This window comes from Serinus canaria, chromosome 8 (genome assembly GCF_022539315.1).
Source record: "Serinus canaria isolate serCan28SL12 chromosome 8, serCan2020, whole genome shotgun sequence".
Classification (NCBI taxonomy): Eukaryota; Metazoa; Chordata; class Aves; order Passeriformes; family Fringillidae; genus Serinus; species Serinus canaria.
In genome coordinates this window covers 12,171,871-12,190,330 of record NC_066322.1, presented here as the reverse complement: position 1 = coordinate 12,190,330, position 18,460 = coordinate 12,171,871, and the positions used below count along the sequence as shown (strand labels likewise).

The window sequence follows — 18,460 nt, the reverse complement described above, 5'->3', positions numbered from 1 at the left end:
GTTCCTGGAGCTTCCTCTTTGCTCACCAAGGTGCTCCAGAAGTATTTTGTGCCAACCAGACACCTACGTGCTATTCCTACATGCCTCACACCTCCCTGGCCTGAGCAGAGCTTTACCCACTGAACTCCAGCCAGCAGTGATCATGGGGCAGGAAAATGGTGGTGAGCAAATAGTTCCTAAAAAGTTTAGAAAAAAAGGTTGTCAGATCTAGAGATAATTCCCAAGAGCAGACTGATGCTTTCCCATCAGGTACCCACCAAAGTCCCAGCCTCAAAACTTTCTAGTCAGACACGATATATTTTGTCACAGTGACCCTCCACAGTCTCTTGTGTTTTATTTACCTCAGAGAGATTCTCCATTCTCCCAGCAGCATGGCTGTCTGTGCACATCCCCCAGCTTGCATCTATAGCGACAGGAACACGTCATTGCTTCAGTTTTACAGCGCTTCAACGTGAGAGTCATCATCTCCAGAAAGCTGGGAAATGACTGTAGGCACACTGTCCCTGGCAAGATTAGAGAAAATATTGGCATTTCAATGCATGATACAAGTACATGCTGAAGTCTCTTCAGGATGCTATAATGAGAATAGAGCTGCTCTCGAGTTAAACACAAAGACATGCCAAATGCTGTATTGAACATGTCTATTACACAGCCCATGAACTCATAGAAATTTGGTCTCCTTCAGTTCCTGAGTTTCCTGCCTCTTTCCTCCCTGCCTATGTCTTTGTTTTCTTCACAAAGCAGAGTTCAGTGATTTCCTGTACCTCCCTTACATCCCACTACCCTTAAAGCAGCATTGCTTGGCTGCAGTAAAGATCCATCTCAAAACTGAAGAAAGCAGTAAGAGCGACAGCAGTTAGCCAAGACCTGTTCCAAACAAAGAGAGTCTCGGGGCTCACACGTACTCATGCCAGCAGGAAAAGGTGGAAGGAAGCATGCAGACCGTCACCTCTGAGCTCGTCAACACCGAGCAAGTCACTGCTCTCCCCCACCTCTTCCTCACCCTCCTCATCTGCTCCACCTGCTGCTCCTGTACTGCCAGCATTCTGCAGTCACCCCTTCCAGCTTCACCCTCCCCCTGCCACTCTCCCAAACAGCTCCATGCTCCTCTAACCTCCTCACCCCTGAATCCTCTCTGATATCCTCTGCAAGACGCAGCCTCTTGTTTCCCTTTTGCTTTCTCACTGCTTTCCTACTTGCCCGAAGACCAGCTCCTCAGCCCCTCCTGACCCTTCCTGTCCTGCCTGAGAGCCTCAGGAACTTTTGGCAGCGTGAGGCTTGGGACAAAGGGCAGTGTCAGGGCTGTGCCTGTACCAGGACATCGCTCTCCCCACAGTCATATGTGCATATTTTGCACATGGTCATATATTTTAAAGCAGGGAGGTTTTTTCTCTGACACAGGGGCTCTGCACCAGGCACTGCACAGCAACGGCGTCACCAATGAAACTGCTTCCATTCCTAGGTAGGTGAGACCTCTCTCTCTGGGGAGTGTGTGGCAGGTGAGAAGGGAGTGGGATGTGACAAGGAGAAATTCTTATGTTGGGGGTGGTTGAAAGCTGCTGGGTACCCAGGACTGGAAATCCCTGTAGCTTGGATCAGTGCTGCTGCTGGATTTGGTAATTGCATGGTTAGCATCATCCCAAACCCCAAAACACCAGTCCTTATCTCACCGTGGCTGTCGTACTGAAAATAAAAAAACCAGAAACATTGGGAGTTTCTGTGCATTTTTTTTGTATGTTTTTTTCCTTCTCTCTCTATCTGCTTGGGAAATTTTTAGATTTCACATGCTGAAAACAGTAAAATGACAATAGAATCAACAGGTTTCTGCTTTAATCCCTGTGGAAGACAGTCTCTCCTCTCAGGAACACAGAGAAAATATGAAATTTGATGATATCTAAATTGACTTGGATTATACATAATTATTTAAAAATTGTGTGTAATTTTAAGTCTTTTGAACTTTTCCTGAAATCTTAATTTTTCCAAGAAAGCAACATCTCTGTGAGATTCCATGCAGCAATGAAACTGTAACACCAGGCTAGCAAATATCCAGAATGACATTTAGGTAGGGAAAAGCAGAACCCCAGACAGGGAGAGACAGCACCCAGAAGGATCTTTGTGTTCTGCAACTTTCACTTTGTCCTGCTAACAATTTCTAAACTACAAAGCAAAAAAAACTTGCTTTCCTTTCTGAGCTAAATGCCTTATTTATACCAGTAGTAGGGTGTGTGTGATAGTACAGTGATCTGTGAGTTTTCTCAAAAGAAGAGGTTTCTTTTTTCCTTTATGTTGAAAACCATATGCATTCATAAAATGGGAAAGTAGTTATGGTGTTTTGAGAGATTAAATTCAAATGATTTGCCACACTGTAAATAACTTTTAAAACCTGCTATCATAATGATGTAAATATGTGATATTTCATCTTAATCTACCAAATCATGCCTATGTGTTAGCTTCAGAAGTATGGGAGTGTTTATAAGAATAAAGGGTGTGATCAGGGGAACCCTCTTTGGTGTTTCTCCCTAAGACATGTAGGGCAGTTTGGATTTCACTCCACACATAATTCAGAGTGCAAATAAATGCCTTGGCTTTACTGGAAACTGCAAGAGAGCTTTGAAAGCCACTGAAAAGTTTCCCCCCAATCACTGTGTAGCTTCTATACCAATCACTGTGTAACTTTTACACTAGTTGAGAACACATTTGAGTTATCTGTGGTGTCTGCTGTTTCACCAAAGGTGCCCCTGCAGCTGGTGGCCCTTGCCCCATCCTGCAGCACAACAGTCTGTGATGATGTTTACTGGAATACACCCATTTTGTGGAAACCTTTGGCCCAGATCTTATTTTAGAGGTCAGAATAAAGGTTTTAGATAATGAAACAAATCTGATTTTCCTTTGTTCCAGTTTTGATTTCCAGTCTGTTGGACTATGGCTGCACTTCTCCAAGCTGCAACATGACATGCCACAAAGATGCCAGGTGTGAAGTTCAGGGTGGGACAACAGGCTGCTACTGCTCCCAGGGATACACAGGAAATGGCATAACAGTCTGCAAAGGTAAAGAGATTTTGCCTACACATCTTTTCATGTGCTCAGTTGAAAAACCTACCCAAGAGCCCACTAGCTCAAGGATTAAACTTTATGTCACAGCAGTATCCTGCACTGAAATGTCTTCAAAGCCAAAAATTTTCATATTTTCTGAGAAACTGTACAAATTATGCTCAGCTTGGTGTTTTGATACAGCTTGCCATGTGTCTCAGTTGAGTATGACCTGTTTTCCAGCTTTTCTTTTCCATGAGAGCTGCTAACTAATCTTTGCTGATTTACCTTCAGTAATTTCCCTTGTGACTCAGGATTTCTGGAGTTAGGGCTGGTGTGGTGGCTGCTGCACAGCCCTCAGCTCCCTGCCTCACACACACAGCACTTGGCCACTCTTCCCAGCAGCTGATCACCATCAAGCAGCAGCTCCTGGGCTGCTCTAGGAAAACAAGGAGGTGTGTATGCCACAGAGACATGCCAGTGTTGATTTCTCTACCACAGCTTCCTGCCAGAAATCCTATTAAGCAATCTACTTTGGGATGACTCTATCTTTCACCTAAAGAAAAGGATATTTTCCCCACCTTCATATTTGAGTTGTCTTCCACTATGAATAGCTCTAATATTTATTTTCACTGTTAGGTATGTCCAGCTGCAGAGAGGCTGAAATGAATCTTCTCAGTTTTCAGTATCCTGAGAAGTAGTTGGGAGAAGTAACCATTTACCAGATCATTTTTTGTGTTTCAAGCATCTTGGGAAATTCAGCAGTTACTACTTAGTAGTAACCCTTTGGTTTGGTATGAGTGTAGGAAAGCAGTCCACAGGTATTTTGGAGTTTTGTAGCTTATTTCCCATGCTGTGCTTGGAAGTATGTTTGTTTAAGAAGATTTAGAATGAAAAACCCTTTTTTCTAAGGCCTTCTTTTTTTTTGTTTATAGGGTGGGAGTGTTTAAAGAGAAACATAGATGTATAAAATAACAAAAAATGAGGAATCAGAAAAGCATAGAATAATTTAGTATGGAAGAGACTTCTGGAGGTCATCTGGTCCAGCTCCCCACTCAGAGCAGGTTCAGCCTGGAGCAGGCAGCTTAGGGCTTTGGCCAGCTGAGTTTTGAGTATCTGCAAGGATGAAACCTGTTCCTATCTGGGCCCTTGTTTCAGTGTCTGACCAGTTGTGAAAATGCTTTTTCTGATAGCTGGTTGAGGTTACTCTGATTGCAGCTTGTAACTTTTCCTTCCCATGTGCAATTACCACTGTACATTTCTAATAATAGTTTAGCTTTATCTCCTCCTGACCTCCCATGAAGTAGTGTAGGCAGCATTATTATTTGCCCTTTTCCTTCCCTTCTAAAGTCTGAACAAACACTGTTCTGTCAGTCTCTTCTTTGCATCAAATTTCATGTAGTTTCTAAATATATTGCTTTAATTTAATGCTAACCTTGCTGTGATAGGTTAATCATTATTTGTCTATCAAGCTGGTCAAAAGAAAGTAAGAAATGACCTTCACAACACTGGTTTTGTTCTTGCACTGGTTCAATTGTAGTGCCATGAAAGTCAGCTGGTTTGAACAATAAGTGCACATCATGTCTGCAGAGTCAATGGTTTTTTACACTTGGGAATAATGAAGAGAAAGAAGAAAAACAAGTCAATTTTAGCAATACTGCCTGGTGTAAACCAAACCAGCATTTACTTACCTAGCATCATCTGGTACCCACTGCATTGTCTGTACTGATCTAGAAAGTCTGTGATTATGGATAATCAATTAAATGGGCAGTAAGGATACCTGTTGTTCTCACTGCCATGACTGATGTTCTTAAACCCCTCCATTATATATGCATCTATTATAATGTTATTAAATCTGAATTTGTGAGAACAGATTTATCTTGTTTTCTATACTCTTTTTTTTTCTCATACAGCACCTTTTTCTTACTTTCCCTTTTACCTGCATTTTCTTAGAGAAACCTACATTTAAATTTCATAAAAACACTCACTGAACACTTAAAGAAAATTCAGTGCAGTGAAATATACATTCACAAATCTTGTTAATCCATTAATTGTTTATTAAGAATTATAATATCAGTGTTTGAAAACTCAGTCTTTTTAATAAAATTTCCAAAGTGAGTCCAGGAAAACAAGATACTAGATGTATTTTTGGTCCATTGTAGTCAAGTGAAAATGGTTTGAAGCAAGTCTCATGTCTGGAGACCAAGATTTTCTCTGGTAAAGTACCTCAACAGCCACTGAAGTCGCTTACCCTCCAGCAAAGCAGCAAAGTTTATATCAGAGCAGTGTGGCTGCTGGCCCTGAAAGAGAGACAATGTTTCTCTAGGGCAGTATGTAACACAGTGCATTACTAATATTGTGCAGTAGTCCTCTAATAGCATAAAAAATTAACCAGAATTTTAATTGGGTATGTTCTATAAAGGATTAGAAATGTAGACTACGCCCTATCATGAATAGTTTAAAGCTGAGAAGACGTAAAGCAAAGCCTCAGTTGTTTAATGATGTATGAGATCTTGCTGTTCTGTGTGGCAAAAGCAGCAGGTGAATGTGCTGTTCTGGAGATAGCTACCCATTTTTATTCAGTTAATAATCTCAGGCTTTTACAATGATAGTGCAGTCACCTTCAAAGGAGATCATCAATTATGTGCTAATACAGGCATTTTCTAAGGAGCCTTTGTAGTACATTATGTTTACATATTTGCCCTTTTTGTTATTTAGATAGGCTGTGAGAGTCATAATTACTGTCAACAACATTAGTAATTTTGCATAAAGTTGAGCCAGCTTCTCCATTGTGGTTATCCTGGTAGACAATTAAACCAGAACAGTCATTGTTTTGAAACTTTATTCTGAAACAAGCAATTCAACTTCTTCTTCCACATAAACATGTTGAACAGAAAATCTTAATTTTCAGGTTAGTCCTCTTAAGCTTTCATGGCTGAGAAACTCTTCATTTTAATTTATAGGTACATTCTTACAGTGAAAGGTTTACATTTGTTTCTCTACTTTCACTTGCTTGTAACACCTCTTAAGTAATTGTAAAAGTTATTTCTTTGCTAGCCCTGTCTTTTCACTGTGACACACTTAGAAGTTTTCCCTTGAGTCTTCTGTGCTGCAAAAGGCAATAATGTCCTCTTACATTTATTTCCTAGCACCATTATTGATGAATCATGAATCACTGATGTCAACATACCTTAGGAATGGGGTTTGTAAGTTTTGACTTTGCTCCCTTTGCCAGCTGGCTAAGTGACTGCAGAGAGCTCAAGATTATTGGATTTGCTGTGTATAGATAAAGACACATAGATATGAATTTAATTTCCTGGTGTCAAAGTCATGGCTTCTAAAATAATTATCCTTTTACAATCTTTCCCACAAGGTTTCAACCACTGTAAATTAGGTCATGTTTTGGACTTTCTGAAGGCATACTTTGGCCACTCTAACAAAAAGCTAATCCTCTTCATAATCTCATTGTCTTCTGTAAGAATATATGCAGGAATGCACATAGTCAGGAGAATAACTGATTGTGGTATCTGGCCTCTTTTATGTATTGGAATTATAACTTACAGAGCAATAAATTCCCTCTGTACAGTATCTTCCAGAAAGCCATAAATGAGTCACCTTGTCAAGCTTTACACCTCTGAGGTACAAAATACTATCCCAGTCTCCTTACTTTTTCTTTTGTATTTATATTCCTTGCTTTATGTAGTATTAAATAAGAGAAAATGACCTCTGATAGTACATCTATTTGCTTTTTAGGACTGTTCTTGGGCAGATGTGTATTCTGCTTCAAATGCACAAGACTTTAGCTTCACAATATCATACCCCTTATTGAAGTAACATGGGCTAGAGCTCTTGGCATAAAAAATAAAGATATACCCAGAAAAAACTGATTTATAGACAAGTTAACTTCCTCTCATGCAAAAATGCCATGGAATTTTTTACAGATAAATAGAATATATTTCCATTTGTAAATGCATTTTCTTATATAAGAAGAGTTGGACATATAAATTAGGTGTTGTTCATAATTCCAGCCTTCTTCTGAAAGAAAATTAAAGGAAATGAACAAAATTTTTGATCTTTTAAAAAAGATAAGAGTAGAAGTAAAACTTCATAGAAGCCAATATTTTATTTTTAAAACAAAGGGGAAAATGAGTTGGCATCAGTGATGCTTTCCTAAGCAGCTCTGCTGTTTCAAATGCTGGCTGCTTCTTGATTGCTGACTGCCAATTTGCTGCTTTGCTGGCACACTGCAGGAAATTAAAGTAAACAGTGTGATCACAGTGTTTACTTTAACTTTGTAAAATACGGAAGGAAAATGAAGCAGCGCTGTTTGTTCCAGGAGGGTAGGCAGGCAAGCAGGAAAAGCCTGAACACAATATCCCTCCCAGATATCCCTACACAATATTCCCTTGTAAATGTCACTTGCAAATTATACTGCAAGATTAATCAGTGCTACTTGTAAAATAGTTACAGCTCTTCCAGAAATATTGAGCAAGGACTGAGGCTGTCGGAGAAACTCTCTGCTGGGGCAAGGCAGTAACTCTGTTTCTGAAGTGCACTGTAGGAGGATTTATCCTTTTACAGAGGTAAAAAGTACATCAGTGCAAAGAGGTGTTTTGTATCAAAATACAGAATCCCTGTTAGAACACAGGGCAATTTGTATAAATCCAGCTGAATCCGATTGAAAGCATGCTCCATATCTGAACACAAACATATTTTCTTGCTTTATGGAGGGCCAAAATACCAAATCTCTGGCTTTTGCCAGCTATAAAAAGAAGTTTTCCTGTGAGACCTCAGTTCCTTGTTCTACCATGATGCTGCTGAGTCCCACCATTGACTTTTACTGCAGTCACTGAATTTGTTTGGATTCACTGGTGGCATTGTTGCCATTCTGCAGCACCCAATTTGTGTATAGTTTGTATGGAGGGAATTTTTGCTTTCAAACTAAAATGACCCTGTCAAACCACTGTGTATAATCATTTTATTCTATCCAAAATTGTTCTTCAATTAAAAATTATTTAATTCAAATGTTGATTCACCAAAAGGACTTTTTTTTTTTTTTTTAACAGCAGGCATACATCACTGGATGTCACTTCTGTGTTTACCAAATAGTCTGAAATCACTGATATGGAAGATCCAATCCACACACTTCCTAAATTCATTTCACTGCTATCAGTTACCACAAGCTATAAAAAGGCAAATTGCAGCTGCTCTAACATAGCACAGCAGGAGAAAGATATGCCTTAGCCAAGCACTAACAGGGCTCAACTCAGCGTGTGACAGCTTGGAAAACTTGGGATGTGCTATACAGGGGGCCAAAAAGGATCACTAATTTCCAGCCCTTTTGACATGCTCCTTACCATTTTTTCTTTCCCCTTCTCTTCCTGCACCTCCTAATCTCTACTTCTTTCCCTCTATATTTAGCTGGAGCTTTTACATGGTTTCAGGGAAGAAGCAGGAGTCATCTTCTAATTCAGAATTCCTGCTGCAAATTTGGGTGTTGGGCATTTTGGTGATCCCAAGATTTGTTGGGAGGCACCATTCTGTTTGTTGCATGTTTAGATATTGTATTTCACTTAGTCCATGGTTTGAGGGTTCCTCTTCAGGGGACAGAAAGTTTTCTTCCCTTGTGTCTTCTTTGGTAATAATACAGCTGAATGGGTTTTTACTTTTTGTGAAGTGCAGGGATTGATTGCTGAGCTGTGAGATGTTACCCAGCTGAGGTATCTTGATTTCACATTCCAGATTAAACCTGTAGGCAGATGATGGAATTGAAAAGTCTGGATAAATTAACTGGGATTTTCTGGTGCATAATAGTCCACTTGCCTAGGAAAGTGCTGGTGTTAATGTTAAAAAGCAGGCTCCTGGCCATTTGGGGACCTGCAGCTTTATGTGTGTCTTTGCCTTTTCATGTGCAAGATGTCACACTTTCTGTGAATTTGGGAAGGGCTTCATGGCTGTGATGTCCATGGGCTGCTGGGGACTAACCAGCTGTTGTATGGTTGCCTTCCAGCCACAAAGGATGGAGTTATGTTTATGTTCCTGAAAATAGCCATACCCTTGGCTAACAGTATTAGTCAAAACAGCTTCTGTAGCCTTGGATTTATTTTTTATAGCTATATTCAAATTATGCTTTAGTTGAATTTTTTAAGAGTAGGTCAGGAATTTGAAAGGGGAGCATGTGTTACAGCAGTGCCTGGTGATGCATGAGAACATGAGTCAGGAAGAAAGCAGTGCAGGATGTCTGGAGTAACAATACAACCCTGCTGAATAAGGCATGGTGCAGGCTGTCTGACTCCAATTGTCTTACCTCTGCAAATGGCTGAGTGTGGAATCACAGAGAGAGACATGGCTCTCCCAGGAAAATCCTGGGAAGCTGTGTAGAAGCTGGGGGAAACTTAGAGGAAAGAATTCGAACAATTATTTTCTCTCTTTCTGTAACCATTGTTTATAGATATGGCTCTCCAGAGTGTGCTATTCCTAGGTCACCAGTAGTGTGAGAGAAGATTCCTAAAGGCCCATCAGGTCTTAGGTCCACCATTGTTTCTATAAGAACTGTAGATTTCTAATAATAAAGTGTCTTTTCATGCCTGCTGATGATGGAGTCTCTATCAGCTTTGGTTGTCCCTGATTCCCCTCCAGTGATGGCTGAGTCCAGAAGGTTTTGACTCAAAGCATTTTATGCATTTGAAATGTCAAATCCAAAAATCAAGAAATCCCTCCCTGTTTCCCACTCAAATGAGAGACAGAGGATCTTCAGAGAGTTAGCTCTTCTTCCTACTGCCAGAAAACACAGTTCACCTGGGCCAAAGACACAACCCACAATAACTATTTTTAAGATTGACCCTAACTTTTAGGAGCCTTGGACAAAGTCTATTTTAGGGACTTTTTAGATAGATTCATTACATTCACAGATTTGAGCCAAAAAGAAAAAAAAAGACCCCTCCATTTTTTTAATGTGCTTTGTTTACATTTTCTTGAAATGGTACTTTGAGCATGACTAAAATAGAGTAATGCATTTTTGGAAAGAACCAGAAAGAAACAAAACTTCCTCTTGTTATATCTTTAATCATAACCAGGCTCTCTTTTAAATTAGTTCTCTGTGCATCTAAAAAGAGTTTTTAAAATGTGTGTAGATGATGAGGTAGAAAGGAGTTATTTGTCTCTCTCAAAAATTTACCCAAATTTTTAGGCTGATCATCTGCACTTGGATGGTTTCTTACTTGTTTAATTCAAAATGTGTTTTAACCCTTGCCAAATAATGCTAATTTCCTTTCTTGAGAAAATACTCCTTTCATCCTGCTTTATGGTACTAAGAATCAATATGTTACATGTTCAGAGGATGTGGGAAAATTCATTTAAGGAGCTATAAACTTGTTATTTCAGAGTTTGCTTACTTTGTGTTTACCAGAGATATGATTCCCTTCCTGTGTCTCTAACATCTGAAGTAGTCCCAGGAGGTCCAACGGTAACAATATGTTCTTCTCACTTGCTGTTTTGAAGTAAAAGGATGAAAAGTATTTCCTGAACATGTATACTCATGCATGTATATTAAATGCACACAACCATGCACACAGGGACCTGTGTATAAGTAGGCATGTGAACAAGAGCAGAATTTTCTATGAAAAAAGAAGGAATTATCTCAAAATTTTCCATTTTACCCATACTGTGACTCATTCTGTGACTGTATAGTCAAAATTAGTTTTTCTGAAGGAAAGAAGAGAATTCATTGTAAAGAAATTCCATTTCCTTGAGACTTCTCAACCTAGGCTCACCCATGGTAGAGGCTGCTGCAGCCATCAGACTGTGTAGCTTCCTTTGGGCTGTGAAGTCAGTGCCACCCACAGAACAAGGGCTGCATCATCAGGAATTACACACATGAGATGATGTCAGTTCTACACAGCTCCACTGATTTACATACAATCATAGCCCTCTAATCTCCCATTCTAACTTTACTTTTTTCTCTGTAACTCTATATTGAACTCAGAGTTCAGAAAAGTGTCCTCTTTGGGTTTTTTTTTTTGCCTTTTTTTAATTGATTTTTTATTTTCTTCTGCCAGAATACGCAGGCCAGGAGTGGTGAAGTTGTAGGTAACCACATTTGAAATGTGTAATTTATCTAGGATACTGTGCTGGTGCACAATTTTTCTGTGTATGACTGTGAAAAATTGCCGACTGAGCTGTTGGCAGAGTGAATATCAAACCCAGCTCAGCCCTGTGTGTATGGAAGAGTTTAAGAAGGTAATTGACACTTTGGACCTCTATTTGCCAAAGAAAGAGATAATGACATTCTCCAAGAAGATTAGAATCTAACCAAACATTGTGCTCTAAATATAGAGCACAAAGCCAGGTGATGTTTGTGAAAATGCTGCTGGGCTGCAGGAGAGGGAGGGGGCTGAAGGACTGCAATTTTGCACTGTATATATTTTAGGTACACAGATTTAATTTAGAGATTATGGCTCGAAAATGAAATTTACAATATGTGTGTTTTTCGGCGATAAGAAATTGATTTTGTGACCTTGGTGCGCACTAATTGAAATATCTGGCACGATGTTTTGCTGAGGTTAAAGGAAGCCATCTATGCCTGGAGCTGCATTCTCCTTTCACCTTGAACTGCCTGGTTAATCACAGCCCCAATCACGGGCAGGAAGGAAGCTGCTGTTTCTCTGGGGTACAAGGAAGCTGAATAATCTCTGCTCATTGTCTAAGGGATAGCTTGTTGTGTGATTACTTCTGGCTGGGCTTAGGAGATTCAGGACTGCTTTAAAATGGAGAATTCTGGTGCAAGTAACGCTCAGGGAGTGCCAGAGGCCAGAGCCTGGGCAGCTGTGGTGCCCCTGCCAGAGCAAACACGGGGAGGTGCAAGGGGTTGTTCTCCTTCCTTCTGCCCACCACAAACCTGGCTGCTCCCCTGGGGCTGAGACAGCTCTGTCCTGTGCTCTCCGGCTCTGTGCCAGGACAAGGAAACAGGGAAAAGGTTCTCTGGCTGTGTCCTGTGTGTGCTCTTCCAGTGGCATGGAACACTCTGCCCCTGGATGGTTCCTTCTGTGCATTCTCCTGCTCTGAAGGTTGGTTGCAGCAGTGAGGAACAGCAGCCATGTCCCAAGGGACTCTGCTGGTGGGGTTTTGGTTGGATATGCTGAATTTAACTGGGTTTCTGCCTTAGCTTGGACATGTGCAACTGAGACACTCTGAGATGGCCTAAATAATAGTGTGGCAGGGTGTCCCATTAATTTACTTATTATTTAATGTTACACATTTGTTAGGCTGGCACAGGATCTTGTTTTTCAAAAAGGAAAATGAAAGCTCCTGAAAAGCCTTGACAATAAATGGCTATTTGTTCAAAACAGCCAAGTCTAATCTTTGTTTATGTTATAGGCTTCATGTAATGGTGTTGCAATAAAGAAAAACAGTTCTTCAGGATATGGGCTGGCTTTTATGTTTTATTTGTAATGAAAGGTAGGCACATAGGCAGCAATCTACATAAGTTACAGTGAGGGAGAACATAAGCTTGGATGGCGAGTTGCATGTTTATATATTTACTTTTTATTTGTTGCAAAGTGCCTGAATCTCAATTTTTAAAAATGTGAAATTAGCCTGAGGTATTGCAGATTTTATCCCCAGAATTTTACCCATGGGAGACAAAGAGAAAAGGTGAATTCATCCTACACTAGGAGACCACTGCTTCTCTCTGCCCCATCTGTGCCCATGAGGTGTGGGTGTGCTCCCACAGCCATTGTCCTCTCTTCTCATGCTCAGTCCCCAGCTGGGACAGAGTACAGCATCACTGCCCTCCTAATGCTCCAGGGAGTTTTGGATATTCCCAAAGCTCAAGAGGGCTGAGGTAACCCAGCCTTGGCTCACAGTTTGCACCAGAGTGCCATGGCAGGCAGGGAGACATTGCAGCAATAATCTCTGCATCACATGGCAGTCTCCATCACTGATCCCTCTAACACCAGAGGCCCTAAAGAAACTCCAGAGAAGCTTCAGGGTGGTGTCATGGGCTGACAGAGAAATTCAGTTAAGCCCTGCAGGCATGAACAGGAGTTCTGAGTCCTGCATTTTTTCCTTGCAGTGATGAGAAAAGACTAGGTGGAAAATTGTATTACAATGAAGGCTTTGCCTTACTTTTTCTCTTGAATAAATCATTTTCATGGGTAACATTGATCCTGAGGAAGCTCTACCTTTCCAAAATCAGCCTGTAAGGAGTTCAGAAGGGAGAGGAAACTGGAGGTACTCAGACAGACAGTTTCAGGCCCTTTGTTCCCATCCAAAATGTTCCATTATTTAGAGCTATGATGAAGCATGCATCAATTCATAAATATGACCCACTGTGCAATATAAAAAATATCAATATTTCCCTCCCATTGTGTCAGGGATATCTGGTGCATACAGAAAGACTTTCATCTCCTTAGCTACCACAGAGAAAATGGGAAAGGCAAACAGCCTTCAAAAGTGACTCAAAAGCAGAGATGAGGAGAAGTTTCTAAAACTTAATACAGCTTTTCATCTGAGCAGATCAAAATAGAAACTGTGCAGGGCAGCAGTTGTAAACTATGCAGAACTACAATTTGGCTGCTTTTTCAGTGTTGTCATGCAAATCTTGGTATGGTGATTCCACAACTCTTTCATCATGCTCAGATTTATGGTTAAAACCTAGGAAAGCTGCCTTTAGAAAATGAGATCTCTTCAGGGATGCTTCATAGAGCATCACTGGTCTCACAGAAGTCAATCCTCAGTCCTAGGTATGTTGGGACACAGCAGTGGGTTAGCAAGTGTTGAGCTCCATTTATATCACTTTGCACACCAGGTGTGGGGTTTAGGTGGATGTCAAAGGAGAGACTGGAATAATATTTACACAGCTGTGAGCTGAAGAAAAAAGAAATGTTAACTAACTTTTTGTATTTCCTGCTGAATAAACAGGTAGTGAGTTAGTACCACCAAATATTTCTTGTTTGAGCAGAGGGATGTGCTATAAAACCTCTGAGCTTTATTCTCTGCTCTTAGAGAAAGCTACTGTAGCTTTCATTAGCTGCAAACAGCTCTTGAATTATTACTCAAGTTTTAGCCTTAGACTGATCACCCTAGAGGAAACTTTTAACCTGGCAATAGCACCTTACCCTCAAGGAATGCCATGCAGAGAGCCACATTCCATTTGGAGCTTGGTATTCAAGCAAGTAAGGGGTCTGTGCTGCAATGTGGACACCTGGCTTTGAGAGCTGTGAGGAAAATCCAAGGCTATTGCTGCCTTCACTGGCAGTGTGGTAAAAATAGACCTGCTGCCTCTGTTCTTGTAGCAGCAAGCAGGGGCAGGAGCACAGATGAGTACAGTCAGGTGTTTTATCAGAGTTTCCTGCAGAAGGGGTGATGCTGATGACATTCCTCCAGCAGGGAGGTAGGTGACTTGTGATTGAGTCTCACTAGACACAATGGCTGTTGGACACAAAGCCACAGTTAGGGATGGGTTTTCCAAAGAAATATATGTTGAGGATTTTTGAACTGTCTGGCTCTATCTGAGATGCCTAAAGGAGGACTGAGTTGTTTCAAAAGAACACTCCCAGTTGTGGATGCCCAAGCCATTGAAAATCTGTCCCTGAAGTGCCTTTATTTTCTTACCATCTGATGGCAGTTTGGGTTTTTAATTGATTTATTTCTTTATTTTTAACTGTAAAGACCTTTTAATTAAAGAGAGGAACTATGTGAATGAGCTGGAGCTGCTGGTGGTAACAGCTCCTTGCCATTAGAGATTGGGTCATTAAATAAGTAGATAATATCCTCCTTATTGAGGAGATTTAGAAAATCATAAGGACTTTGCATTATTACAGTGTTTAGCATTCACAAATGGAGTAAAAAACCCCATAATGGCAATTTTCATTAGCTGCAATGCATGTGGAGGGCTCTTTTCTTTCTTTGAACAGCCAAACACTAAACAATTCCTAAATCCCTCCTTGTTACTTATGTTTTCTTCTTGGTGGTTAAAAACCCCATAAAGCAGAAATTGAAGACTTGCTATTAAAATACTTGCTGACAGTTCCATTCAAAACATCCTTTCAAATAATGCTATAACACATTGTGATTCATCTGCTATTCTGATAGAGTTGCCTTAACAAGTACCTTCCTTCTTGGTTAGGGCCCATCTCTTTTTACTGGAAAATTCTTCCTTTAAACACTTTACTGAACCTCTGCTGTAAACAAGCCTTTCTTCCTCTGGTGCTGTGCTGTTTGTGTTGCAGAAGACATGTAGCCCCTAAAAAGCATGGTGACAGGCTTGTATGGCATGAAAAAGGAGAAAACAGAGAGAGAAAGAATCCCTGGCTTTTTTCCCCTCCTCACCTGTGTTGTATGGGTGGAAGCACCCTGTGAAATTAGCCCAGGTCAGGGTTTCTGGCTCAGCATTGTGTCCCCAGGAAGGGACACTGCCCTGCAGGGCCGCCACACCTCCTGGCACTGCTGGCTCTGCCCAGACACCACTGCAGCTCCAGGGTACAGTTTCCACCAGCTGAAGACCAAACCCAGGAACATCCTGGGAATTAAGTGGTCCCCTGTGCCTTTCACTGTTGAAACTTGAAGTTGGAATTATTTACAGTCACTTTAACAGGACAACAGCTGGTCTTTACCTAGAGATGAGCCAAGAGCACTGAAAGAATTTGGATCTGAATTGCAGATGGATGGATTTCAATTTGATTCAAGTAGCTGGACTGCATGATTCCATACTGTAAGCTCTCAAAGTCAGAGCTTGAGAGAAAAATCATTAATTTGGAAGCTGATACCCTGAAAGACTTTTATGAAGCAATATATTTTCATAGCAGACACAGATCAATTTAAAAGTAGTAATCAACAGCCATGTGCTACGTGTTCACAGACAAAAAAATGTAGGGAATCCAGCCAGAGCCAGACACTTAACATTCAGAGCATTCAGACTAGCACTGAAGATATTGCCTCTATGGAAAATAGTAGGGTTCAGAATTAAAGTATTTGAATTTGTGAGATAATCACAATGCTGTGCAGACACAAAGATGCTGCCAGACTGCTGCCAGAAACCAGCTCAACATAACTTTTCTAGGCAAATTTGTGTTTAACTTCTGCAGGAACTTTGGAGAAAGGAAGAGTCTCTACAAATATTAGACTAAAAAGATGTGTTAAATTCTTGAGAAAAGAGAGAAAATTATAAGATAACCCATTTTTACCACTGGTTTCTCCTCAGAAAAGAGATGTCATATGTTATATAAATATGTTAGATGTTATATGAAGACACATGTATTACATTGCTACATGCTACTCTGCAGCGTGAAACCACACAGAATCTTAGAAAACTGCAAACATTGAAATTTATTGAGACTAGAAAATGAGAATTAATATCTAGCACCTTTGGGAGAAATATTATAACTAATAATTGCTTCCTAGCTGATTTTGTTGTTATTTCTCTGCTCCTGCCTTTGACAGACCAGAAGTAAGCTGTTTTTGGCTGGACTTTCACTAGCCTTCCATTATTATCCACTGGGACATGAAACCCTTCCTCATAAATTTGTGTGGCTGAGTGTGGTCACAGACTCTTCCCATTCCCATCCTCTCTGCTTTCCCTCTATAGAATAACTCTGTCCTGATTGATATTAAAAGCATCTAGTAATTTAGTATCATCCACAAATTTAATTCTCAGAATGTTCATCTCTTTTTCCAGAGCATTAAGAAATATGTTAAATGAAACTGGGCTGAGCACCAGCTCCTGGGGAAACCCACTGGGTACCCCTTCACAGCTCAGTGCAGAGCTGTTTGTCATGACCCCTTGTCCTTTGCTTACTTTCCTGCAGCCAGTTTGCAATCCCCATGACAGCACTCTTACCAAGATTATACATTACTTTATTAGATATTTTTCTAATAAGATTTCATGAGCCACTGTATCAAATGCTATGCAGCATCCCAGATACATTGTGCTTTCAGCCATTGGTGAGATTCACACCTAAGGTTTTCAGGAAAAGGGAGTAGTGAATCCCAACTCATATACTTCAGCAATGGGAATGTCATTGAGAAGTGCCACCAGGAAATGAGGAATGGCAGGGAGGAGGGAATAGCTGCACTTAGGAGGTACAGTCAGAAGGGAAGGACAGAAAGCACAGCTGAGAGCAGGGAAGGGCTGCCATGGTGGTCTGAACAGAAGGAAGGAGAAGGGCAAGACAAAGGGTCTCAAAACTGGGAATCAACTTGATGGGGGAATACTGGAGCTGTCAGCTCTAAGGAAGGATCTCTAAGCTGTCATTCATTCAGTGATTTTGTTTGGTAGTCTTCAAACCAGGAGCCATGCCTTTGTCTCCTTCATAGTAATTCTGATGCTGTTTGCATCACGTGCTACTTGGAGGTTTAGGAAACAACTTCAAAAATATCCAGCAATTTTCTGGATGAATTCAGATGGAGGCAACTTGTGTGTGCACTGTGCAGTTTGTATCTGTAGGACATCTCTTCTCATGCCATCAGGGCCACGTGGATTGGTGGGGATAGGAGGTTTTGCTCTCATAGCCCCATGTTTGGGACTTGTCCCTTACTCAAAACAGAAATACATGGATAGACCTTGCACTGGGTTTACCAAGAGCTATTCCTGCCTGAGAATGGCAAGATCACACTGAGGATCAAATCCGCTTTCTGAAGGGATTACATTTCCTGCCAAATATGTGACATGGTTCAGTTTCAAGCACATACAAAATAAATCTCCTTCAAGACAGACATTTAACTGTGGCTTAGTATCCAGGAGTGTCATGGGAGACAGCTCTCAGCATCCAATCTAGCAGGATCTTCTGGCCAATGTCTTCAAGACCTTGGGATCTACCTCTCTCAAATAATTTCTAGGGATGGTATCTAATGAAGATTTTGTGTTAATTTATATGTATTGCACAAGTGTGGATAAGAAGAGTTACATTTTTGGGGGAGATGACTTCTGAGAAGCCACATATAAACATACAAGTTTTCCTTCCTGTCAACTCCTGTCACTGCTTGCAAATTTTCACCCTCTGCTTTGTGTCACTTACCCACATTCTTCCTTGGACTTTAAAATGGATTCATCAAAGAGATAACATTTAGTTTTGGACATCACCAAGGATTACCCTGTGAAAACAGTACTACTGAAGATATGTGATGACTGATTTGTAAGTTAGGTGTGGGCACTTTATGCACATGACAAAAATTTCAGTCCAGCTCCTGGGGACAAAAAAAGAGGCAATATTATCTTACTCAAAAAGCAAGAAACTCTTCCTCTTGCAAGAAGCAATATAATCTTGCTCTGTTTCTGGCAGTGGTGGGTGCCTGTTCTGAGAGCTCCCAAGAGTCATGCTTCCTGGGCTGGGACAATCAGAGGCAAATGCTGTCATTTCCACCCTGGAAACTAACTGCTAATATAGTTAATACCCTGCTCAGAATACTCACATAGGAAAGTATGGGTAATGGT

General features: G+C 40.7%; 1 protein-coding gene across 1 annotated transcript in view; it reads left to right on the top strand.

Moving 5' to 3' along the window:
- The first annotated feature begins 781 nt into the window (after nucleotides 1–781).
- ADGRL4 (adhesion G protein-coupled receptor L4) overlaps nucleotides 782–18,460 on the top strand; it is a 72,145-nt gene continuing 54,466 nt past the window's right edge. The window contains exons 1-3 of the mRNA XM_018912310.3: nucleotides 782–923; nucleotides 1,402–1,462; nucleotides 2,899–3,048. Coding sequence (XP_018767855.2) covers nucleotides 1,441–1,462; nucleotides 2,899–3,048 — 172 coding nt within the window. The 5' untranslated portion in view covers nucleotides 782–923; nucleotides 1,402–1,440. The remainder of the gene's footprint in view (nucleotides 924–1,401; nucleotides 1,463–2,898; nucleotides 3,049–18,460) is intronic.